Source organism: Pseudopodoces humilis, chromosome 8 (genome assembly GCF_049639895.1).
Source record: "Pseudopodoces humilis isolate 2021_Gansu_Grassland_sample_001 chromosome 8, ASM4963989v1, whole genome shotgun sequence".
NCBI lineage: Eukaryota > Metazoa > Chordata > Aves > Passeriformes > Paridae > Pseudopodoces > Pseudopodoces humilis.
Window position 1 is genome coordinate 1,192,061 of NC_142207.1, and position 26,151 is coordinate 1,218,211.

Sequence of the window (26,151 nt, forward strand, 5' to 3'; positions counted from 1 at the left end):
TGGAATCCACTGGAATTGTCTCGTGGTCCATCCCACACTTCCCAAAGCACTGCTCTGCCGTCGAATCCATAATTAAAGAGTTAAAAATCCCTGCTTTTTTTCCTGTCAGCTCCTCCCCTCCACTTCTGGCAATTCCCACCCACACCCTGGCCAGCTCAGCTTCCAAACTCAGGATTTAACACCAGCTGAATGACGAGGTCGGGGATTTTTACCACACGCATAAAAAGCCTAAAATCCGGATTGGAGCGGCCAAACTTTGCTCAGCAAATGCTGTGGGGTGACATCACGACTGGGACGTGGTGGCTTCCCTGGATTGAGCCATTCAGACACAACAAAGTTCCTAAATCCTGGTGAAACCTTTTTTATCTCCACTACGTGACTGCTGTGAGCTCCAGCATTATCTGCAGGGAGCAGCAATGACTCCACACTGCCTTTGTCCTCCAAAGCAAACGAGCTTAATTCCCAAAGATAAAGGCCTTTTCTGACTTGGAAAATCCCTGAGGAGCAGTGGTGTAAGCCAGGATGGAACAGCACAGAGGGAATGAAAGGAGAGCAGCAGCACTGGAGAGGAAAGAGATGAGCCGGGCCCAGCATCTCCCTTTGGGGGAATAAACGGAGAATTCACTGGGATTAAATTTTGACAGGGATTTGGGATGAGGGATGGAGGGACAGGACACAAGGAATGGCTTCCCACTGCCACAGGGCAGGGCTGGATGGGATACTGGGAAGGAATTCCTGGCTGGGAGGGTGGGGAGAGGCTGGGCTGGAATTCCCAGAGCAGCTGTGGATCCCTGGAAGTGCCCAAGGCCAGGCTGGGATAACCTGGGATGACGGAAGTTGTCTCTGCCCATGGCAGGGGTGGGTCTGAATGGCTCTAAAGCCCTTTCCAACCCAGCCCATTCCATGATCCCACAATCCAGAGGAAAAGCCTGGAGGCAGGAGCACAACACCTCTCTGGTGCCTCCTTCACCCAGAATCAGCACTTTGTTTTCCTACGGATACAGGAAAAAAGGGGAACCTGGGGGGGCTTTACTTCAGCAGCCAAGAGGAACTGCAGGACTCCTGCACGTCCACGTGATCCTGCAAAGAACCCGGCACATCCCCTGATCGCCCAGCTCTGGAAAACGGATTCATTCCGGAACCAGGAAACTGTGGCTTTCCCAACAATCCTTGGCTCCCAGAACCATTCAGGACATTTTTCTACATTAGCACATATGTTATTCTCATTATTATCATTATCCTCACTAAGCTGTTTCGTTCTTGGGATTCACAGATGCCGGGGAAGCGCCCGGCGCATCCGACTCGGGATCGGAATCCCACAATGCTGGGAGTGCATAAATCCCACGGATTGGGATCAGTGGGGAAGGAGATGGACAGGGGAGACGGGGAGCAGTGTCTCAAGCACATCATGAATGCAGTGCAGAATTCCTCATCTCCTGCAGCTCCTGTGCCAGCATTCCCACCAGCAGGACAACGTGTGGCTTTGGAAGTGTCCTTGTGGAATGAGGTGACAGCAGCTGCTCATCCCTGCACTGACGAGGAGTCACAATGATCCATTCCCCCGGGATTAACATCCTGCCAAAGCAGGTCAGCACTGAACCCAGCTGCTGCTCCCTCCCATCCCAGGGGTGCCGAGCTCTTCCCAATCCCAAATCGCTGAGCCTGTGACTCCTGGTGCCTTTATCTCCAACCTCTCCATCCCTCCTCGTCTGATCTTCCCTGAGCCCCCTCTCCCAGGGTGACCCAGTCAGACGGAAAAAGCCACGAATGTCCCGAAGTCCAACTTCTCCTGAATTCAGTAAACCACGGGATTTCCTGCCCTGTATTTACCCCCAGAGGGCAGATTCCCTGCATAAAAAACTATGCTTTTTTAAGCAAAGGCCCTCAAACCAGAGTTGCAAATGGTTTCTGCAGCCATAAAAAGCGATGGAAAACCCTTGGCTGGATACTGGCCCTGGATCTGTGCTGTGAAAGGGTCAAAGGCACCGTAAGGGCTCCGGTTCCCCCAGCACGTTCCTGAGGAGAAATCTGGGCTCCACTGAGGAATTTGTGACAAAAAATGGCACAGCACCCCCACAACACCCCGCTCCTCGCTCAGGCCCTTCTCCAGCAGCCATCCACGGATCCCATGGGCAGGGAAAGCCTTTGGAAGCAAAGCTGAGGGCTGGGCCACCCCAAGAGCCCCAGGCTGGCCACCAGCCTCCAGAACACCCAGCGCCTGCCTTCTCCTGGAGCTTCAGCAGGGAAGGAAGAGCTCTCCAAACCCCTCAGGAGGAGCTTTTGGGTGCAAACCTCCCAGGTTCCCTGTGGAACTCCCCATCCCTTATTCCCACCCGCCGTGCGTCCCAGGGCCAGGCCGCGGTGACGCCCCTGCCACCCTTTGCCATTAGAGGGACACAAAGAACTTTGCAGGATGTCCCCAAGGCCTCCCCTCCTCACCCCCCTCCCTCTGCAGCCCCTCCTGGCACCCAGCTGGACAGAGCCCTCCAAAAAAAGCCTTTTCCGATGCCATTCCCTGATTTCCAGCCCAGGAAATGGCATCCTTGTCCCAACACCAAGCCCCAGGTGGCCACCCTGACCCTTTCCAACAGATCTCCTGGCTTTCCTCTTCTTCTGCTGCTTGTGCCTTATCCAGAGAGGTCAGAGCAAGCTCTGAGGACAATTCTGAGATGATTTGATAAGTTTATAAACGAAGGGAGAGAAAATTCCACGTGGGATGAGTCCTCCACAACCAGCCCAGCAGCCCTTACAATGATTCAAACAATGCAAATCATCCTATCCATGACAGATTATTATTATTATTATTATTATTATTATTATTATTGTCATCATCATCATCATGATAAAACCAGTTCCCCACTTTTGTTAATCTCATTTTTGCAAAAGTGAGAGTTCCTTTATGGGGATTAACTCCAAATATTCCACAGATAAATATTCAGGATCTGCTGCTGAATATTTATATATATAGACTGTTCAGAAATATAGATTATATATAGAATATATATTTAGAAATATAGAATATGTGGAATTATATATGCAGATATTATATTATATTATATTACATTATATTACATTATATTATATTACATTATATTATATTACATTACATTATATTATATTATATTATATATTATATTATATTATATATAGTATATATAGTATATATAGTATATATAGTATATATACTATATATATAATACATATAGTATAGTATTATATTTATTATAGTATAATATATATTATATAATACATATTCTATTATAATATAATATAGTATTATTATATTATATATTTATATTTATTATATATAATTAAATATTATATTATTATATCTAATATAATATTTATATTTATAATTATTATATATAATATATATTATATTTAGAAATATAGATTTAGAATATAGACTGCTTAGAAAATACCATTTCTGGACATTTTTCCCTTGAGGATGTAAGCTGAGAACCAGCAGAGGAGAGGAGTTCATTTCCTCATGGATTTACAAGCAAAACCAGGTGAAAATGGCACAATAGGCCAAACCAAGGGAAAACAGGAGTCAAAATTAGCATTTGGAATAAAAAAATCCTGCACAGCCGCTGTTCCTGGAACCTCATCCCCGTTATTCCAGGGACAGATATAAATATTTCACACCCCAAATGTTGCTTTTTGGTGCCACCTGCTCACAGAGCTCTGGACGTTGGGGAGCTGTGGCAGACCCCAGCTCGGTGGGGCCACCACGGGCCAGGTGGCACTGTGTCACCTCCTGCTGCTGCTGGCACTGCTGGCTCCCATCAGCCCTGCCTTTCCAAAGGATGGGAATGCTCATCCCAGGGAAGGGACTCAGCCCAGCCCTGAGTTGTGCAAGGAGCTGTCAGGAGCGGCGATTACTCCAGATTGCAAATTTCCTTCGCATCTGCTCATCCCTCCCAGCTCAGCCCGGAGCTGGGCAGTGAATCAGCAGCAGCTGCAAAGGGTGGATCAGCTCCGGGCTGGGAATTTGCACATCCAGGCTGGGATCAAACAGCTCCAGCCTGTGCCGCTGCCAGCGGGAATTCAGCACGGAGCTCTGGGAACACCCCTGACACAAATCATGGAATCACTCAATGCATTGGGTTGGGAGGGACCTTAAAGCCACGGCAGGGACACCTCCCACCATCCCAGGCTGCTCCAAGCCCTGGCCAGCCTGGCCTGGGACACTGCCAGGGATCCAGGGGAATCTGCAATCATTCGCAGCAGTGTGATTTTTCACTGTCTCAGTAAAATCAATCTTTAAATAGCTCAAGTTTTACATTCTCTGCACGGGCAACTCGTGGGGGAAAAAGGTAATTCTGTATTAAGTTTTACTTTAAGGTACCTGTGCAATGAGTTTAAACTGCCAGAGGGCAGGATTAGATGGGATATTAGGAAGGGATTCTTCCCTGTGAGGGTGGAGAGGCCCTGGCAGAGTTCCCAGAGCAGCTGTGGCTGGCCCTGGATCCCTGGCAGTGTCCAAGGCCAGGCTGGACAGGGTTTGGAGCAATCTGGGATAGTGGAAGGTGTCCCTGGGGTTGGAACTCCCAACCCAAACCAGTCTGGAATTCCATGAGTGTGTCAGATGCCCCACCATGGCGACAGCTGACTAGGAAATGTCCCATAAATGTATTTATCCCAAAGTCCCTGACCTCCTGCCAAGTTCTCACCCTGCTTCTGCTGAGTTCCCAAGGGAACATCCCACTTTCCCAGTGCTGGACTAATCATTTTCATTAACCACTACTGCTGAACTTCACAGCAGATCCCAGTTTTGCTGCTGGCTCCCCAATCCCAATCCCACCTTTGGCACATTTGCCCCCAAAATGCCGTTCTTGTTTATCCATCACATCCTGTTCACTGCTGCACACCTGAGGAGATTCCTCAGCATCTGGCACTGCCCAAGCCGAGGTCGTTCCCAGCCTCTGGAGCAGAGCAGAGGCTCCTGTCTGTCCCTGGAGGTGACGTGGGAGCCCAGCAGCCCCTGGGCTGAGATCGTTTGTTCAGGGCAGGACTCTGAGCTCAGGCTGAGATGGAAACATCAGAGGGGAAAGGGATATCCCTCTGTGAGGTGGGAATTTGGGATCAAACGGCTTCTGCCTGACCTGCTGCCACCACAGCCTGCAGCACAGAGCTCACAGCCCTCTGGGACACTGAGAACATGACACAAATCATAGAATGACAACGTGCCAGGATGGACTGGGGTGGCTGGGAGGCCTCTGGGAGTGCTCACCAACAAGGCAGCAGAAGGAATGAGCGCTTGGAACTCACGGGAACAGGTGCCCTGCAAGGCCCTGCTCAGCCCAGGATGGAGCAGCTGGAGACAGGCATCTCCCAAAGGCTCTCCAGAGGCTCCTGACCTGGTCACAGATGAGCTCCCACTTCTTCTCACCTCCCAAAGGCTCTCCAGAGGTTCCTTACCTGGTCACAGATGAGCTCCCACTTCTTCTCGTTGTCGTACTGCCGCAGGAGCCGGGCTTTGTCAGGAGGCAGGTTCATGGCATTCTGGGGAGAGACAGAATATTGTGAGGGACCAACCACAGCCAAACCCAGCTGGAGCAATCCGAGGCAGCGTGGCTGCGGTTCCTGGATTGTTCCCTGTGAATTCCTGATGCCAGAACTGCTCAGGAACGTTTCCTCTCCCTGCTGGTTTTGGCCCCAAAAGCGCCGGTGAATCAAGAGGCACCCAAGGGCAGGGCCACACTGGGACACACGAGGTGAGTGGCTGAGGGCCAGCCCTGAGCTCTGGATCCGGGGTTTTTAGGGAAAAAATGTTCCCTGTGAGGGTGGGGAGGCCCTGGAACAGCTTCCCAAAGGAGCTGTGGCTGCCCTTGGATCCCTGGAAGTGCCCAGGCTGGACAGGGCTTGGAGCACCTGGGACAGTGGGAGGTGTCCCTGCCCGTGGGATGAGATTTGATGTCCTTTCCAATCCAAACTGGTTTTGGATTCTGTGACCATCCAGCTCCATCCAGCATCCAGCAGAGAGGACAGCACACTCTGTGCCCCAGCCAGGTCCTGTTCCCTTCCCTGAGCACATTCTTAAGGGAAACACCTCCCACTGTCAGCTGGGGCTGCAGGACAGTGCTCTCCCAACAGGATCACAAAATGCCACCTCATTTTACTCCAGCAGCTATCCCGGCTGGAAAAGTCACCACATGCCACCTCAGCTGGATGCCACAGATCCCAGAGTCAGGACTGCTGCTGCCCAACCCTCAGCCAGCCACCCCAGACTGAGTGACAGGAGTCAGAAGGAAAGGGAGAGGCAGCAATTATTTGATCCCTATCGTTGCTGGCTCCTTTGATGTGAGTGCTCCTTCCAGGACAGCTCTCTGGGAAGGGCGGCTTTCCCAAGAGCCCCATCCCGGAATGTGCAGCGTAACTGTGGTGATCGTGCTCCTGGAGAAGGCTGGAACAGGGGGTGGAACCCGGGAACACGGGATGGAACCCAGGAACACGGGATGGAACCCAGGAACAGGGGGTGGAACCCAGGAACAGGGGATGGAACCCAGGAACAGGGGATGGAACCCAGGAACAGGGGATGGAACCCGGGAACAGGGGATGGAACCCAGGAACACGGGATGGAACCCAGGAACACGGGATGGAACCCAGGAACACGGGATGGAACCCAGGAACACGGGATGGAACCCAGGAACAGGGGATGGAACCCAGGAACAGGGGCTGGAACCCAGGAACAGGGGATGGAACCCAGGAACAGGGGGTGGAACCCAGGAACACGGGATGGAACCCAGGAACACGGGATGGAACCCAGGAACACGGGATGGAACCCGGGAACACCCGGAGAGCTCTGCAAACACCAGGTCTGGAAAGGATCCCCATCAGCCCAGCCGAGCACAGCAAGGCCAAATGGAAGATCTGCCGAGCACCTCTTGGGCTCCAGCATCTCCTGGGCTCCAGCTGGAATTCCCAGACTGGCCCAGTCAACCCAGTTAAGCCCTGGGGAGCACAGGCCTCTGGCAGTCCCCTCCCAGGAAGGAAGAGCCAGCCGGCCCCGGACACAATAAATCAGCAATCAATAAACCCGAGTTCAGGACCGAAATCCCACTCTGGGAGCAGCTTCCCAAGCTGTGCCACACCCAGCCTCCAGACTTATCCCAGCAGGCTGTCCTGGGGATCCCTGGAACCATCCCAGATCCATCCTCTTCCCAGATTTCCTTCGTTTCCTCGCACAAACCCCGTCCCAGGGAAGAGGAGGGATGCGGACAAGCGGCACCTGTTGGGATCAGCCAACCTGGACACCTCGCTGGCACGGGGAAAATGGGAATTTCAGGAGGTTCCTGGCAGGATCAGAGGCACCAAGGGTGAGTCTGTGTCAGTGCTGACCATGCTGCTGGGCACCAGGACAGCCAGACAAGCCTTGGGAATGAGGGACAGCCGAGGATTCGCTCCTCTGCTCTCCCTCCATCTCTGTCCCTGGGGATCCCCCTGCCCCTCCTGTCCCATGGCTGCTCTTCCCAGAGCTTGTTTTCCATCAGATAACAACGGCTCCTTCTCCTGCTCATCGCTGCTGTCATGTTGACAGCATTTAGAGCTCTGATCATATCAGTGCTTGCTTCTCCTCTCAGTCTCTCACCAGGCACCTTATCAGCTCTGCTTATCATTCCGTGCACTTCTTGGTATTTTTCCTGAGGGTTCTTCCAGCACCATTCCTTCCTCCTGAGCAGTGTTACACAGCTCCTCTCAGCTGGAGGAAAAGCTCCAGTGTTTACCTGCAATGCAGCCCTTGTCAGGCTCTGATCTCCTTAGAGCTAATCAGCTCACACAGCCCGGCTGGCACCGGGATGAGAATCCTGCCTGGAAACCTCGGCAGGACGCGGCCGTGCCAGGGCTTCAGCGGGAATGAGAGCCTGGAACAGGGAAAACAAGAGCCAGGCTCCAGTGATCTCATTCCCAAACGAAGCCATCTGATCTCAGGCTGCAGCGGGAAGTGCTTTGCTTTGCTCCACACAAGCCCTTGGCGTCCCTCAAGAGCTCACTGTGGATATTCCTGCCCTCTCCCAAGGGAAAACTCCCTCTGGACACCGTGTGCAGGCAGGCCCAGCTCCCAGAGTAAGCTCAGGGTGAACTGCACCCACTCACTGCCCAAAAATCAGGTTTTTTACAGGGTGAGCGTGGCAGGGACAGCACCAGGGGTCACTCCACAGCCCCTCCAGTCCTTGATCTCTGCTGAGCTCCCATTCCTGGAGGGATTTAAAGCCATGCAGCGCTGAGGAATGGCTGGATTGCAGATCTTGGAGAGCTTTTCCTACCTGCAGGATTCTCAGATTCTCTGGGAAGAACTGCCCTGGTCACCTGCACAGCCTAAGGGAGCTCTGGATCTGGCACTGTGTCCGAAGGAGGAGCTTGCGGATGAGGAAGGCTCTGCAGGGGACAGATTTGGAGGTCACAGTTTTGGGTTTGTTCAGCTGGAGGAGACTGAGGGGAGCCATCCCAGCCTGGAGCTCCTCCTGAGGGACAGCTCCAGCTCCCTGGGACAGGGACAGAACCTGAGGAATGCTGGAGCTGTGCCATGGAATTTTAGGCTGGATCTCAGGGCAAGGCTCTTCCCCCAGAGGGTGCTGGCACTGCCCAGGCTCCCCAGGGAATGGGCACATTCCCAAAAGCTCCAGGAGCATCCAGGGATGCCCAGGGTGGGGTTTTGGGGTGTCTGTGCAGGGCCAGGGGCTGGGCTGGATGATCCCTCTCACTCAGGATATTCTATGATTTTACACCATCCCTTCTCTGAAACCTGGACTAAGGATTTTCTTCCTCTCAACAGCCACTCCCTGCTGGAAAACTGCATCCTAAACCACGATATTTTCACTTCCATGGGAAGCAATAGATTTTTTTTTTACATTCCTGCATGGCACTACCCCAAGTGGCTCCTGAAATCCAAGTGCACTGCTCCCAAATCCACAACTCAGTGACAGCAGCAGGATCCGAGGCCCAGGCTACTGAACTGGCTCCAGGAGTTTTGCTGGAGTCACACCCAACCAGACACATTTGTCATTTGGATTTCCTACTCCCCATGGATCCCTGGAATGATTCACCAACCTCTCCTGGCCACTTCCAGCTCTTACAACCGTGGGCTTCACACATCCCAGAGTTCTTTAGTTAATGACAGGTCTGTGTCCTGTGGTTTCCCTTTCCATCTTTTCCCAATTAGAAAGCTCTGAAGGCTTCTGAGAGAAGAATTATTCCCTTCCTAAAACAATCCAGACTCCTGCTGTGGCCAGCAGGGACGGCCCCACTCTCCTCTCCTGCCTGTGTCCCCTGTGTCACCACCCACTCGTGCAGCTGGAGACTGCCAGCAGAGCAGATTTCCACCTTTAATTGGATCCCCAGCTTCCATGAGGATCCCATAAAACCCTTTCCTGTGAATGGGAACTGCAGCTGAAGCAGCCTCACCTTGTGCCCCACTGCTCTGCATCCTCATTTCCATCCTCATTTCCATCCTCATTTCCATCCTCATCCCCATCCCTGGCTGGCTCCTACCAAACACAACCCAGATTAAAAATAATCATAAAACACAATCCAGATTAAAAATAATCATAAAACACAATCCAAAATTCAAATAATCATAAAATACAATCCAAATTAAAAATAACCATTTCTGCCCAGGCTCCTTTGCCCCCCTGGCCGAGCACCCAGGTGAGCTCCGCAGTTTTGTCCCTTCCACAGCCTTGGGAAATCAATCCCACCTTCCTCACTTGCAACTTTCCACTACCTCACGGTGTTTCCAGGCCTGGGGAGGGGGGAAAAGCCGAGCTGTGGCAAATCCTCCTGCCTGGAGAGGCTGTAGGAAAGCGGAGCACGCCGCTTCCGACTCCTCAGCAACACCTCCCAGCACAAACCTGGAGGAAGCACAGCTGGATCCTGCACGGGCTCCTGCTGCCTGCAAGGGCTCTTGTCCAACCCCATCCTGGCTCCAGGAACACGGGATTTCGCTTTTTCCCCCCCGAATTCCAAAGTTATTCGTGTCTGCTGCTCCGTGCCAAACCATCCAGGTAAGGTTTCCATTCTGTTTGCTCTGGGTTGGCAGGATAGAGCTGGGCCTTAAATTAATCACAGTAGCAGATGGAAAACTGGGGGGAGTACAAGCAGATCTCCAAAATATTAAATTGCTGCAGAGTTAAAAATAAAACCAGAGTGCAACAAGGAAATTTATGTATTTTTAACCTCTGAAACAAAGCCCAGCTCCACCCAAAGTGGCGGAGCCTCCGATTCCAGGTTTTGGCACTAAAAATCTCATTTATGGACTCATCTGCGGGACTTGGGCACCACCACCACAGCTTGGCTTTGTCCTTGGTCTCAAACACATCCCTTGGGGTTGTCCTGCTGTCCCCTTCCATGTAAAAAGGGCGCTGAGGGAGCTGCTGGGGTGGTGGCCCCAGGTCCTGGGGACAAAGAGCTCCTGCATTATCCAGGGAAAACGCTGAACTCATCCCGAGCGGGATAAAGCACCCAGCTGGAAAAGGAAGCAGCAGCAGATGCCTCCAGGTGCCACCTGCAGCCCAGGTCACACCAGCACCAGCGCCTGCTGCGCTTTTTCCAACTTATTCCTCGCTCTCCTGAAGATGAAAAGGCCCAAAGTTTTGGGAAACCAGTGTAGCAGCAACTCAGCTGAGTCAAAAGCATGAGCACTGCTAATTAATAGCACTGCTAATTAATAGCACCAGGCTGCTGCTCTTATTGATCGTATCATCTTCAAGTCCGCATCCCTTTTATTAACGAATCCTGACATTAATTGTGCTGGGAATGAGCACGGAGTCCTCCTGATCCATTTCTTCCCATGATGTGTCAGCACGAGCTCATGAAGCCCTAAAATGTGGGATGTCCTCACCATCCAATGGATGGGGATGGAGAAAGGTGGGGAAGCAGAGTCTGACACCAGTGCTGGAGGAAGGGACATTAAAAGCCATCCCAGCGAAGGGTTAAACTTCCCACTTCCACACAGGCACTGCTGACCCTGAAGGAAATAAAGGTATTTATTCATTTTTTATTTCCAGGAAAACCTGGTCTGCCAGGACACACCCTGATGTGGCAGGTGAGGGTGAAGGGAATTCCCACTCCTCTATGAGCACAGTAACTCAAATTCCTGAGAATTAATTCCCAGCTGGCTTTCTCCTCCTGTCCTCCCTCTGACTGGGATTATTCCCACCTTCCACTACTCCCAGAGAGATGGAAAAACAAACCTGGATCATTCCTGCCTTCCCAACAGCACTTAGGGAAAAGATCAGGGCTCTAAAACACTCCAAACAAGTCTTGGTCCTCGTGATGCATTTACACACCCACATCAAAGCCCTGCTCTTACTCCAGCCTTCAAGGACTCCCTCCTCACCTGGAACTGCCCAGCCTGAGTTTATTCTCCAGCTTATCCTTCCCAGCTCCTCAGGTTCAGCATTTTGCCTGCAGCTTTCTGGGGTTTATCTCACCGTCTCCACCATGTGTGGAGCTGCAATCCTGATTTTTCCTGCATTTCAGTCAGGCAGAAGGCAGAGCCTGAGGTGTTTTTAACTTTTATTAATATCCAGTGAGTTCTTACAGAACAGACCCAAAACTGGTTCATCAGTCAAGTGCACACCTCCCACCTCCAGGGAGGCAGAGCAGCCCTTCCCTGGCTGGAGAGACCCAGATCCCAATTCCTGAGTGGATCCAGCTTTCCTTCTTGGCACTGAGCTGCCATCCAAAAGGAACCAAATTCCAGAAACATTGAGAAGAGAAGGAACAGCAGCATAAATCAGCTCTGTTGGTGTGACACTGTCACCCTTGGCTGTCAGAGGTGCGACGGCTGAGGCTGGGAATGTTCCCTCACAATCCCTAAATTTATCTGGTGTGGAAAGGAACGAGGAGGGTGCCCAGGCAGGAGCAAAGCCAGGGCTCTTCTCATCCTCTGAGGTGGAGCAGGACAGCTCCAACCTCCCATCGCTCATCCTCTCCTGGGACAGCCCAGGAGACGGGAGGGGCTGGCTTTGGGGAACAGGGGTGGCTTGGGGCCATCCAGAGTCACCAGTGAGGCCTCCAGCCTCACCCCACTCGCTGAATCACCTCTCACCTGAGCTCTTCTGCAGCACCTGGGGACAGCTTTAACGGGTGGCACCGGGGACAGGGGTGAGGCCTCAGCCTCGGAATGGTTGGATCTGGTGATCCTAGAGGGCTTTTCCAACCTTTGTGATTCCGTAACTCTTCATCCCAAGGCGCTGCCCAGGTGAAGCACACACTGAGCGCGTCACCACCCAAGGCCACAGCGAAGGAGGGTGGTGGCAACCAGGCCTCTTTAGCCTGAGGGAAAATTCCCAGAAACCCAGAATCTTCCAGGCGGGAAGAGACCTTGAAGATCATCGAGTCCGTCAACCCAGCACCACCACAACCATCCCTAAACCATGTCCCAAGGGCCACATCCAGACACCTCTTGAACAGTCCCACAGATGGTGACTCCACCTCATCCTTGGGCAACTCATCCCAATGCCTGACTGCTCTTCCAGGGGAAAAAAAATTCCAATATTTAACCTGAACCTCCCCTAGTGCAATTTAGGGTCATTCCCTGTTATCCCTTCACGTGGGACATGGCCAGGCCCACCTCACTCCACCCTCCTGCCCAGGAGCTGTGGAGATCACTGAGGTTCCTCCAGTGCCTGCTCTTCTCCAGATAAAAATTCCAGAAGAAATGACAGAATTCCATAAGAAGCAGATCCTGGCCCCAAACCCTGCTCACTCACCATGGCTGGAGAAGGTCCCTCACCCTGCCCTAACTGTGACCCTTTCTGCACAAAAAGTCTCTGTGTAGCTCCAGGAGCTGCCTACCAAAACAACCTCGGGATTTTTGGACAGCATTAAAATTTAATTCCAGGGCCTGGCCCGTAAGACAGCCCTTAATATTCTCCTAGAATATTAAAATGCAACTTTTTTGCAATTTTCTGTGCTACTTAACTTCCCAGCCCTGCTCCTGTGTTTATTTAGGAAAGCCAGAGGCAACTGAAGCGAGCTCCAAGCTCCCTGACTTTATGAGGAATCCAAGCTAGGCTAGAATTAAATGTACTTATTTATTAAATCCTCCTTCTCCTCTGCTGGTTTTTTTTTTTATTAAACTGGTCTTTGATCTAAAAATACCAATGCTCTGCCTGCACCAGGCCTGTCCCCTCCTAAAGACACCCTGGATCCGTAGGGAAGAGTGGGAGAAGCTTCCAGAGCACGGAGGGACCTGCTGAGGAGAGAGAACACGGTGTATGGAGCTCATCCTTGGGAAAAGACTGGAAAAAGAACAAGTCAAAATCCTGAATTCTGGATCTGTGACTGCCCCCCGTGCACCTTGGTGGGCCTGGGGTTATCCAGTGATGGGGTAGGTTGGATATCAGGGACAATTCCCTCATGGAAAGGGTGCTCAGGCATTGGAATGTGCTGCCCAGGGCAGTGGAATTCCCATTCCTGCAGGGATTTAAAGCCCTGTGGAGGTGGAACTTGGGAACACAGAGCAGTGGTGGCCTTGGTAGATCTTGGAGAGCTTTTGGTACCTTCAGGATCCTCTGATCCCAAACCTTCTCCTCACACAGCAAGTGGGAGAGCTGAGGGAACTTTATCCGGGAAACCTCTGGAAGGTTTTGGGGACCAAGGGCTGCAGTGACCACAGAGCTGCTTGCTCCTCTCAAAAACCCCGACTCAGCTTAATGGCCTCACGTTTTGGGAAAGCTGAAACCTCATTAATTCACCACTGGAAAAGAATTCCAGGGTAGGAAGGCTTTGAAGGCCCAGCCAGGCCTGACTCACTCCGAGTTCGTCCCGTGGTTTTATTAAATCACTCACTGCCGATAAGGAAAACCACAAAATCCAAAATTAAAGCCCTTTCAGTGAAATGCCAGAGCAGGTGGCTCCCAAAGAACCAGAATCAGTATTCCAAAGGCTGTGCTGGGAATTGCACACACAATGGGATCCACTCATGGGGCAGCCCAGAGTGCTGGGAGCTGCAGGGCACAAAAATGCTGGAAAACACACAAAAAAGAGGTTCCAGCAATTTTTACATCTTTTCCACTCCTGTGTTGCCTCACAGCAGCACAGACAGAGCGGCGAGGTCCAAGCATCCCTACAATTATCCCAAATACGCCGAGGGATTTTGGTTTTTCTCCGGAACTTTTCCCCAGATCCCATTGAAAAAGCAGCTTTGCTGTGAGTCACAAGATCCCATCCCCTCATGCTGTTATTCCCTACAAACCCTCTGGAAGTGGAGTCACCTGTGGGACTGCACTACTGCTCATCCATCAGCTGCTCAGGAGGAAAAAGGAAAATTCCGGCAGCAGCTCCCACCTGGAAGCCGTGCACACCCCAGTGCATCACAGCTGGATGGGATTTTGGGAAGGAATTCCTCCCTGTGAGGGTGGGAAAGCCCTGGCACAGATTCCCAGAGAAGATGTGGTTGCCCCTGGATCCCTGGAAGTGTCCAAGGCCAGGTTGGAGCAAGCTGGGATAGTGGGAGGTGTTCCTGCCCATGGCAGGGGTGGGTTGGGATGGGCTTTGATATTCCAACCCAAACCAGTCTGGGATTCCGGGATTTATATGATATTCCTGAGGATGAGAAGGGATTTTTAGAGGGTGGGGGGAACAAAATGCATCCAAGCTCCCCTCACGTGGAGGATCCCTCCCTTCCCCTCCAAAGGGATGAGCTGGTCAGGGATGTCGGCCAAGACAACCTCACTCAGGAAAAGCTGGATAAAAATCCTCATCAAAACACACAAACTTCACCTAACTGCAATTTTTAAGGCCGGCTGATGATCCCAAATTATCCTACACACACTTCTGTGATAGAGATAACGTGAATTTTCCCATCATGGAATTCCAGAGAGGTTTGGATTGGGAAGGACCTTAAAGCTCATCCCATTCCACACCTCCCACTATCCCAGGCTGCTCCAAGCCCTGTCCAGCCTGGATTTGGGCACTTCCAGGGATGTCACAGCTCCTCTGGACAAGCTGTGCCCACAAACACTCTCCAAACATACGGCTAAAAACCCACGGAATTCATTCCAAGTGAGTTTCTTATGCAACACCAACTGAGATTTCAACGACAGCACCCACGAGAAACCCCCACATGGCAAAATCCTACCACACCAACAGATGGATAAAACCCCACCCAAAGCTGGAATAAAACACAGGGATGAGTTTAAAATATCAAATCCAAGAGCAAATCCAAGCCATGAGGCCAGCAGGGTTTGGTCCCAGGACAGAGGAAACCCTGATGGATGCTGCTCTAGGAACAAAACCTTCATTTAAATAATATTAAGGGTCGGATAAACCAAGAAAAATAAATGAAGTCAGGGATAAAAAGCCTGGCCTGGGGCCTGGCCCCAGGTTTTCTGTCTCCAGTGAATGTCAGCACGAGCCCTCCTTGGAAAACCACGTCCCAGACAGAATTCCTGCTTTGGAGGCAGCCAGGAACTCACTCAGATGCTCAGAACTGAAGCCTTTTTTTAATTTTTTAATTCTCCCTGAGCTCCCTTCTCTTCACAACATCCTCCAGCCAATCCAGTGCTCCCCTCACGCTGCCCAGAGGGAGCAGGTAAATCAAAAACTCCTGAAAAAATGAAAATTATTTCCTTTGCTGCACTCGAGTACTTGTTGAACAGGGAAAGGAATTTATTTGGAAGTTTCTTACACCTAAAAATGTAAACACCAGGAAAGGCTCTCACACACCCAAACCTCAATCCCAAGGGAATTTTTCACAGCAAGTTACAAACTTAGATTTATATTGGAAATATTTACAGGTCTCACTACTGCAGGCACCACTCCAGCCCGGCAGAGGAGGTGCAGGGAAGCCAAAATAAACCTCAAATCCTGTGATTTTCCAGCCATAACGAGCAAGAATTCCTGCAGCAGGGCTGCTGTGTCCTGTGCTCCGCTGTCACTGTCCCCAAGGCTCCCTGACACTGTCTGGGCTGGCAATAAATCATAAAAAAGGAATTTCCACACACAGGGGCACGGTGGGAATGATTGGCAGTGACTCAAATCCAGCATTTTCACACCCCAGCCCTGCTTTTTTTGCTGCTTCACCGCACGCAAATTTCACAGCACCTTTTTGAATTTTCATTTTTTTGTCTTTAAGCGTTCAAGGTTCCGTGGATTTGCCGAGATTGAGGCAGCAGGATTTCAGGGAATGGCCCTGAGCAAACACCTCTGTCTGCCCTCCCTTTGCTCCTTTCCCAGAAAACCTGGCCTTTGCCATGTCCTAATTCCAAATTCATCCCCATGTCCTGCCTGGTCCTGTCCCCTCCTCCTGGATATTTTACAGATGTCAGGCCTAAGGATGCATCAGTGGCTCTGGAGTGCACTTTCCTCAAATTTCCCTGGATCTGAGGGAGTTTATCCCCACTTTCATTGGATTTCCATGGACCTCAGCGTGGGTAACCCCACTTCCCTTAAGTTTCCCTGGATCTGGGGGGGGTTTAAACCTTTTTCCTTTGCGTTTCCATGGAGCTGGGGGGGTTATACCTGCTTTCCTTGAATTTCCCTGGATCTAGCGGGGCTTAAACTTTATTCACTCAACTTACCTGGGATCTAGGAGGGTTTATCCCCACTTGCCTTGAATTTCCTGGATCTGGGGGAGGTTTATCCCTTTTTACCTTGAGTTTTCCTGGATTTGAAGAGGTTTATCCCCCTTCCCTTTTATTTTCCTGGAACTGAGGAGTTTTCCTTTATTTCTTTGGGTTTCTGTGGATCTGGATGGGTTTATCCTCCTTCCCATATATTTCCCTGGATCTGGGAGGGGTTTCTTCCCCATTTCCTCGAGTTTCCCTGCATTTCAGGTGCTTTATCCTTTTTTTCCTTGGGTTTCCCTGGCAGGGCCATACGAGGAGCAGCTGAGGGCACTTGGTTTGTTGGAGGAGAATGAGGGGAGAATTATCCCATTTGGAGCTTCCTCCCGAGGGATCACTTTGCTTATTCCTCAGGCACTTTTACTGTGGCCATCCCAAAACCAGTCCCAAAGGTAGGTGCCAGACCAATAAATGTTTGAACTTGCCCATAAAATCCCTACTAGGTTACTTTTTCCAAATAAATCTTTGGCTGTGCTGGCTGGGCTCCCATTCCCAAGGCAGTTCTGGATGCTATTTTTAATCTCTGTGAGAAGATTAATCCCAAATTTCTGGACAATGTAAGCAGGCACCTAAACTCAGGAAAAAAAGGGAAAGAGAGGAAGATTTCTCCCCAGCTCCTGTCATTCCAGAGTTATCCTCACAACTGAATCCCACAGGATTTCTCACCTGATGGCAACACATGTTTACAATTCCCTTTGTTTAGCCACAAATACATTTCTAATTTCATCTTTTCATGTCAGACACAATTCACCTGCTCACTCTCCCAGACATCCACCTCGTGATTTTCCCGCTGCAGGAAGCCTGGAACCAGACAAAACTTGGATTTCATCTAAATTCCCTTTGATGAATGTTTATGAACTGTAAAACGGAATTGTGACGGAGAATTGCGCTGTGACACCACCACTGGCATCTCCTGCCAGGAGCACACCCAGGGTGCTGCCAAAATCATGGAATCATGGAATTATTGAGGTTGGAAAGGACCTCAGAGACCGCTGAACCCAACTTGTGATGGATCACCCAGCCCAGAGAACTCAAGCTGCGGTGCTGAGGGCACAAAAGTGGGAAAATTATTCCACACACCTGCTCTTCCTCAGGTTCTCCAAGGCAGAACCGTCCCTAATTCCTGACTGAATTAATTTGATTGTCAGGATGGTTCTGGGGAAGGAAGCTGGATTCAGTTCTGAGTGAATATCCAAGGACTGGGAGGTGCAGATCCCAGGCAGAAGGAGCTGGGCTGGCTGTCAGCACAATCAGGAATTGAACAGATTCAAGCTTAAAGACAAAAAAATCCAAAAAATTATTCCTGAAGAGGCTTTCCTGGGAATATTTTAGCTCCCTGTGGAAGGCAGGCGCCTGTGGCACCTGTGTGTCAGGGTGTCACACACGAGTGAAACTCCAGATTTTGGAAGTGCTGACACGAAGAGAGATTTGTAAAAGGAGCTCTGGCTCTCCCCAGCTTCCCACGCCGGGAGCTGGGAATGGGAATTAGGTTAAAGAGCTCCCGGGCTCCCAAGCAGAGCATGGCACGGAATGAAAACGAGCCCTGGCTGGCACATGACCGGGATGAGCAGCAGGATTAATCCCACGCTGGAACAACCTGCAGCTTGGCACTGGGACAAGCACCAGGCCAGGCTGGAATACCTCAAATTCCACTTGGAACGGTACAAAAACAAACCCCCAAATCCCTTTATCCACTAAGTATGATCCAAGTCTGGCACAGGCAGCTCCATCCTTGGAGGGTAAACGGGATCCAGCCCTGAGCAACCTGCTGGGAACACCTCAGCCTCAGGGATTCCAGGAAAACTCACTGGTGATGGGAGAAGCAGCACCAATCCCACAGGACAGACAGAGCTGAGGAAGTTTTGTGCTCCAGATCACAAACAGCTTTTACCTTTAGCTGGAGTTGGCAAAGGAAAAATATTCTTCCCAGCAATGGCACTTCCTTATCAGCCTCCCACTTCATTATCCTTATCTGCAAGAGCTCCACGATGCTATCGGCAGGTTCCCGCTTCCGTGGCTGAAGGAAAGCCAAACACCCAGCCAAATTCTGGTGTGTGAGCTCAGCCACACTCCCTGGATGGGCTGGGTTGGGAAGCAAGGGATCAGCTCCCTCCCCGAACCTCGGCACAGCTCCCACTGCCATGGGGGAGATGGTGGGCCGGGATCCCGGATCCCTGCCTGGGAGCTGTGTGCTCCCTTGGGATCACGCCCCAACTCCAGGGCTTGCACACAACACCAGCCCGTGACTCCTGCAGCTCCAGATCCCAGTGAGGCCGTCTGGAAGCCCTGCTGGAAGCATTCCCACAAGAGCCAAACTTTGGGTCCCACACAACGGGGAATTCTCTCCTCCCAGCCTCACCCGCCCCTTCCAGTTGTGTGGGAGCCTCGCAGATATGGCCAGCATGACTTGTGGCTTCATTTTTGGGGCAAAAAGAGAGCCCCACACCACAGGAGAGTTGTGGATCTGGCTGTACCCCCAGCAGCCACCAGCACGGAGCGGTGACACCGACATCCCAGAGGAGAGGAGAGCGATGGCCCAGCTGCTCCACAACAAATCCAAACATCTCTCACGGCCATGGAGCTCTTGCATGGTGTTCCAGCACCACAGAAACCCTGAGGGGAGGCTCCAACCAGCACCCCCATTCCCAATCGGAGATGGCAGGCATCGGCCAGACCCATCCTTCCAGAAGGTTCCAAGTCCTCAGCTGCCTTTGGGAATGTCTTCCCCAGCTCAACAGGCACCAGAGATTATGGAAGATTGTAAATCCCGGCGTTACCAAGGCTGCAACCAATTGTTCCTAATGATGCCCCTGTGGAACATATGCTCAGCCTTCTGTCACCACCTCCTTCGGAAGCTGGGAAGCCCCAGCACAGGGGATTTGGGATTTCACACTTCCAGGGTGGAATTCTGCCTTTGATGAGGCACTGGGTGACAGCAGCACCCCCGGGGCACCCGCACAGCTCCACAGGGAAAGACCAAATGGGAAAATTTGGGTTGGAACTTGGCAAAACTTAGCTCCTTAAAATTTAGTTCCTGCACCGTGTCCAAGCAGAGGGATGGCCCTGATTCCCAGGGAATGTCACATTCCCATGGCTGCCACAGCTCAGGGAATGTTTGGACACTGCTCCCAGGGATGCCCAGGGTGGGATTTTGGGGCCAAGAGTTGGATCCATGATCCTGTGGGTCCTTCCAGCTATGGCTTTAAGTGGAAAGGAAAATTCCTACAGCAGCCAGGCACCTGCAGTGCTCAGGGGAAAATCAGGACAGTGGGAATGTGAGACCCCCCCAAAGCAGGGAGAACACAGTGAGCAGGAGCAGCAGCACGGCCCTGGCAGCTCCAAAGATCCCGGCAATTCACGGGCACCGCGGAGGGAGCCTGGCTCCGCTCCTGGGAACAGCACACAGAGCCACGCTGGGCACAGCACAGCTAATTAGTGTCCTTTTCTGGCACTAATGAGGGTGGGAAACCAGCACTGGATGTGTGATGTCTGTGTTCCAGGACAGCTGACAAGTTTTCCAGCCAGAGCCGCTTGGCCAAGAGAGGGACTGGGATGGATTCCCTCTGGAATTCCCAGCTCCATGGGCAGGAGGAGGAGCACCAAAGCTTCCCCCCAGGGTGACAAAGGTGACAGCAGAGAGGAGCACCCAGCCATGCTGCTCTTACATCCACACACCATTCCCAGCAGGGAAAACCCTGATTTACAGAGCTCATTTCCTGCAGGATGCCCGATCCAGGTGGTTTTCCTACCAAAAAAGGTGCCCACACTGAGCTGGCACAGGATGAAGAAACCAAAGCAAACCCCACAACCCAAACCTCAAACAAAACACCAATTTGATAAACTCAGCTTCCCTTTGGATAGCGAGCTCTGTGCCAGCTTAAACAATCCAAGGGCTCAATCCTTTTCCCTAATCCCATTTATTGCCAGCTGTATTTTAGCTTCTGGAATAATGTCAGATAAAGGCACACCTGCAATTCCTTCTTCAATGGCTGTGTGTGTTCCACACCAACCCAGGGAACAGCCCCACGACACCTTCATTTCAAATGTCACCTCAACAGATGGCAGAGCCCAGGAGGGACAGGTGACAGCAAAGGCAGCACAAAGCCTTTCCACGGGCTTGCTTTGAACTTCCCATGGAAATTATGTGGCATCAAAACCGACTTGGCACAAGTAATAATTGTGGGATTAGGGCAGGCCCCGGACACGGCCTTTTCCCTTGGGGAATCTGAGCTGATATTCTGTATTTAAACACCATTTATTGTGTATTTCTAAGGTACAAGGTGGATTTGGTGGACAAGGATTTATTCCAGGAATTCCTCACAGGATTTATTCCAGGAATTCCTCACAGGATTTATTCCAGGAATTCCTCACAGTTTAAGGAGAAACAAATCCTTCAATTTGAGCGAAATGGTGGAGCCTGATTCCCACAGGAGATTCCAGGATGCTGCCAGCTGAGTTTGGGATGATGGATGGATGATGGATGGATGGATGGATGGATGATGGATGGATGGATGATGGATGGATGGATGGATGGATGATGGATGATGGATGGATGGATGGATGGATGGATGGATGATGGATGGATGGATGATGGATGGATGATGGATGGATGGATGGATGATGGATGGATGATGGATGGATGGATGGATGATGGATGGATGGATGATGGATGGATGGATGGATGATGGATGGATGGATGATGGATGGATGGATGATGATGGATGGATGGATGGATGGATGGATGGATGGATGGATGATGGATGGATGATGGATGGATGGATGGATGATGGATGGATGGATGATGGATGGATGATGGATGGATGGATGATGGATGGATGGATGATGGATGATGGATGATGGATGGATGATGGATGGATGATGGATGATGGATGGATGATGGATGGATGGATGATGGATGGATGATGGATGGATGGATGGATGATGGATGGATGGATGATGGATGATGGATGGATGGATGATGGATGGATGGATGGATGATGGATGATGGATGGATGGATGATGGATGGATGGATGATGGATGGATGGATGATGGATGGATGGATGGATGATGGATGGATGATGGATGGATGATGGATGGATGGATGATGGATGATGGATGGATGGATGGATGATGGATGGATGGATGATGGATGGATGATGGATGGATGGATGGATGATGGATGGATGGATGATGGATGGATGATGGATGGATGATGGATGATGGATGGATGGATGGATGATGGATGGATGGATGATGGATGGATGGATGGATGATGGATGGATGGATGATGGATGGATGGATGATGGATGATGGATGGATGGATGATGGATGGATGGATGGATGATGGATGGATGATGGATGATGGATGATGGATGGATGATGGATGGATGGATGATGGATGGATGGATGATGGATGGATGGATGATGGATGATGGATGATGGATGGATGGATGATGGATGGATGGATGGATGGATGGATGATGGATGGATGGATGATGGATGGATGGATGGATGATGGATGATGGATGATGGATGGATGGATGATGGATGGATGATGGATGGATGGATGATGGATGGATGGATGATGAATGGATGGATGGATGATGGATGGATGGATGATGGATGGATGATGGATGGATGGATGATGGATGGATGGATGATGGATGGATGGATGGATGATGGATGGATGGATGGATGGATGAGGGATGGATGGATGGATGATGGATGGATGATGGATGGATGGATGATGGATGATGGATGGATGATGGATGGATGGATGGATGGATGGATGGATGGATGATGGATGGATGGATGATGGATGGATGGATGATGGATGGATGATGGATGGATGATGGATGATGGATGGATGATGGATGGATGGATGGATGATGGATGATGGATGGATGGATGGATGATGGATGGATGGATGATGGATGGATGATGGATGGATGAGGATGTGGGTGTACCAAGGAAAGGGGGCACAGGGCAGCAGCTCAAATCCCCATAAAATCATGGAATCATTTAGGATGAAAGAGACCTCTAAGGTCATGGTGTCCAACCCAGCCCAATCCCAGCAGCACGGCCCATCCTGCCATGGTGTGGTCACAACTCTCTGCCTTTCCAATCCACACAGAATCCCAGGAATTCAGCCCAAAACCTCAGGCTCAAAGTCACCGGAACACCGAGGAGCCTCTCCAGACACATCCATGGGGATGAACACAAACCCACACAGGAGCTGCCGATCTCCAGAGCATCCAGAGGGGAACATTCCAGCTGGGAATGGGTCACTGGAACAGGATTTGGCTCCCAATTAACCCCTTGCATTAATGAGGCTCCTTGGAAGGCTGGAATCCAGCAGGAACAGCTCAGCAGCTCCTGCCTCGATGCCCAGAGCTCCCATCTCAGCACCCACCGGGAAGGAGGAGTTATCCCTGGGCACAGGGCAGGAGCTGTGTCCCACAGGGAATGTTTCCCCTCCCGGGAATCAGTCGGGAGCTCGGCTCAAGCCCTGAAAGAAACACCAGCTCTGGGGAGCAGCGGGAGCCCGGGAATTCTCTTCCGTGCCATGCCGACCCGGGAATGGGGCTGCCTTTGGTGGGAAGCAGGGAAATCCTGCATGGATCAAAGCCAAACTCCTGCACATGCTGGGGGCTTAGCAGGAAACCAGGATGATCCCACTGTGAGGGAACGTGATGGCAGCAGTGATCCTGAACTCTGCTTCTGGCTGGAAATTCAGGATATAATTCAGGATATAATTCAGGATATCATCCAGAGCGTGTGGGACTCAATAACCGCCCACCTTCTTTATTTAAAGCAGCAAAATAACTCAAATAAATCCAGTGTTTAGAGCAAAACGTGGTTCTTTCGCTCCTAAATTCCCAACCCTGCAACTCCAGCATGTGCTGGGGAGGAGAGACTGGATACTTCAAAATCCCACTTTGCCTCTTCACCTGCATCCCAGTTTCCCTCCCAGTTCCCAGTTCAGGAAGGAAAACAAGCATCCCTCATGGACAAGGGCCAGGGGAATGCTCCTTGCTCCGGGCTAACAGACCACGAGGTTTCACTGTGGCCAAAATGTTATTTTTTCTAAATATCTGCCAAGCTTAATTACAACAAAAATATTCCAAACATTTTTTTTTTCCTTCCCCCTCACAGAAAGCAGCAATCGAAACCTGTTGTTAAAGATTCCCTTGGAGGAGTTGAAACCCAACCAAGCAGAGCCCTCTGAAATGCAAACCCTCCCCTAAAGAAGTAAAAAGCAAAAATGGGATGCTGGAACAGCTTCTGTGTCCAAACACAGACAGGAAAATAAGCACGGATAAAAGGAAAAATCCAGCCTGGGAACAAGGAGAGGTGGAACTGCTCCTGGTGGGCTCTGGGCAGGAGGATGGGAACAGCCTCACCCCAGATGGACACACGGCTCCAGAGGAGTGGGAATCCCTGACAATGTGACAGCAGGGCTGGAGAATTCCTGAGGGAGCTGGGAAGGGGCTGGAGAATTCCTGAGGGAGCTGGGAAGGGGCTGGAGAATTCCTGAGGGAGGTGGGAAGGAGCTGGAGAATTCCTGAGGGAGCTGGGAAGGAGCTGGAGAATTGCTGAGGGAGCTGGGAAGGGGCTGGAGAATTCCTGAGGGAGCTGGGAAGGGGCTGGAGAATTGCTGAGGGAGCTGGGAAGGGGCTCAGGCTGGAGCAAAGGAGGATCCCGAGGGATCTTTTCCCTCTCTGGAATTCCCTGGCAGGAGGGGACAGCCGGGGGGGTCGGGCTCTGCTGGCAGGGAACAGGGACAGGAGGAGAGGGAACGGCCTCAGGCTGGGCCAGGGCAGCTCAGGGGGGATCTGGGGACAATTCCTTCATGGAAAGGGTGGAGTTCCTATCCCTGGAGGGATTTAATCCCTGTGGATGTGACACTTGGGGACAGGGGTAATGCTGGGAATGCTTGGACTCCATGATCTTGGAGGGCTTTTCCAACCCAATGGATCCTGGGGGTCCAGGGCACCCACAAGAACAAACACCTGAGGCAGAACTACCTTCAAGCCCTTTGCTCATTCCAGTGAGTCCTGGATGTCCTGAGGCCAGGCAAGAAGGAATTCCTGGCTGTCAAGGAACACAAACACGCTGGGATTCCATAGCCAGTGCTTCCCATTAACTGCAATCCATGGAATTCCAAAGGGCACTTTTACTGCTCAGTCATGCCATTAATACCAGCTATAATTCTGGGCTCTTACCTTAAAATGAAACCAAAAGAGAACATCATAAAACCAGTGTGAAACCTTCCAACACCACATCCATCTTAATCCCCCTGGATTTTCTTCCAGAAATACTGGAAGACGCTCAAAAGGTCAAAGTAGACACCTGTGAAAGGGCAGGGTGAGACAATGCTGTTCTTTAATCACAAAATCATGGAATTCCAGACTGGTTTGTGTGGGAAGGGACCCTAAAATCATCTCATTCCACCCCCTGCCATGGGCAGGGACACCTTCCACTGGAGCAGGTTGCTCCAAGCCCTGTCCAACCTGGATTTGAACACCTTATTTTTCACATCTCCCTCACTGTGCCTCATTAACAAACCTTTCCCAAGTGCTCTGAGTATCCAGATTATTATCCCCATTATTAGTCCTATTATTATCATTATTATTATTGTTATTATTATTATTCCTACCGGAAAAGTGATCAAATCACCTCTGGAAATACAAATCACAAGATGGCTTCAGGTCCTTCCTGAACTGAACAGAAAAGCAGGAATTGGGTCCTGCATCCTGACGTGGTGGGGATGAATCAGTTTGTGGAATCAAGTTCACACCACCCTGAGAAACACAGGCTTTGGTCCAAAAGCATTTGTCTGAACAAAAACAGAACCACCCAAAATTGAACTGCACTCAAGAACTTAAAGGAGGAGGAAGGGCAAGGAACGTGAGGGATTTGGGCTGGAAGGGAGCGTCTCATGAGGATACCCAGAAACTGAGGAATGCAAGAGCCAGGAGAGGGATTGAGGCAGGATTTCCTGCAGGGTGGCAGCAGGAGCTGTGTTACCCCCACCACCTTCCAGCGAAAAACACCTTTCTGCTAAAAAAGGCCCCACAAACCAACTGCAAACCACTCCAAAGGCAGGGGCAGGAGCACTCGTGTCCCTAAGGATAAAGCCAAGTGGAGCACCAGAAAAAATGCTTGGACAAAATCTAAATTTTGTATTTAAATCCTCTGAATCTGCTCTGGTTTTCCTTTCACCAGCAGCATCACCACTGACACCGTGGTGATGGGATCCCAACGGGAATTTTCAGTGATCAAAGAATCCCAGGATGGGCTGGGCTGGAAGGAACTTGGAGCTCATCCACTGCAGGGGCACCTCCCACTGTCCCAGGCTGCTCCAAGCCCTGTCCAACCTGGCCTGGGACACTGCCAGGGCTGAGGAGTTCATGGAGTGAGGATGGGATCCCTTTGGGAGGGAGTGAGGATGGGATCCCAAGGAGCAGGGAGTGAGGATGGGATCCCAAAGGACAGAAGTGAGGATGGGATCCCTTTGGGAGGGAGTGAGGACGGGATCCCTTTGGGAGTGAGGATGGGATCCCTTTGGGA

At 51.1% G+C, this 26,151-nt stretch overlaps 1 protein-coding gene across 4 annotated transcripts in view; it reads right to left on the reverse strand.

Annotated features, from left to right (window-relative positions):
• The window catches only part of FMNL2 (formin like 2), a 111,900-nt gene that overhangs the window by 40,128 nt on the left and 45,621 nt on the right, over positions 1-26,151 (reverse strand). For all 4 annotated transcript variants that reach the window (XM_014249600.2, XM_014249602.2, XM_014249601.2 and 1 more), the window contains exon 2: positions 5,425-5,508. In XM_014249600.2, the coding sequence (XP_014105075.2) occupies positions 5,425-5,508 (84 nt within the window). The remainder of the gene's footprint in view (positions 1-5,424; positions 5,509-26,151) is intronic.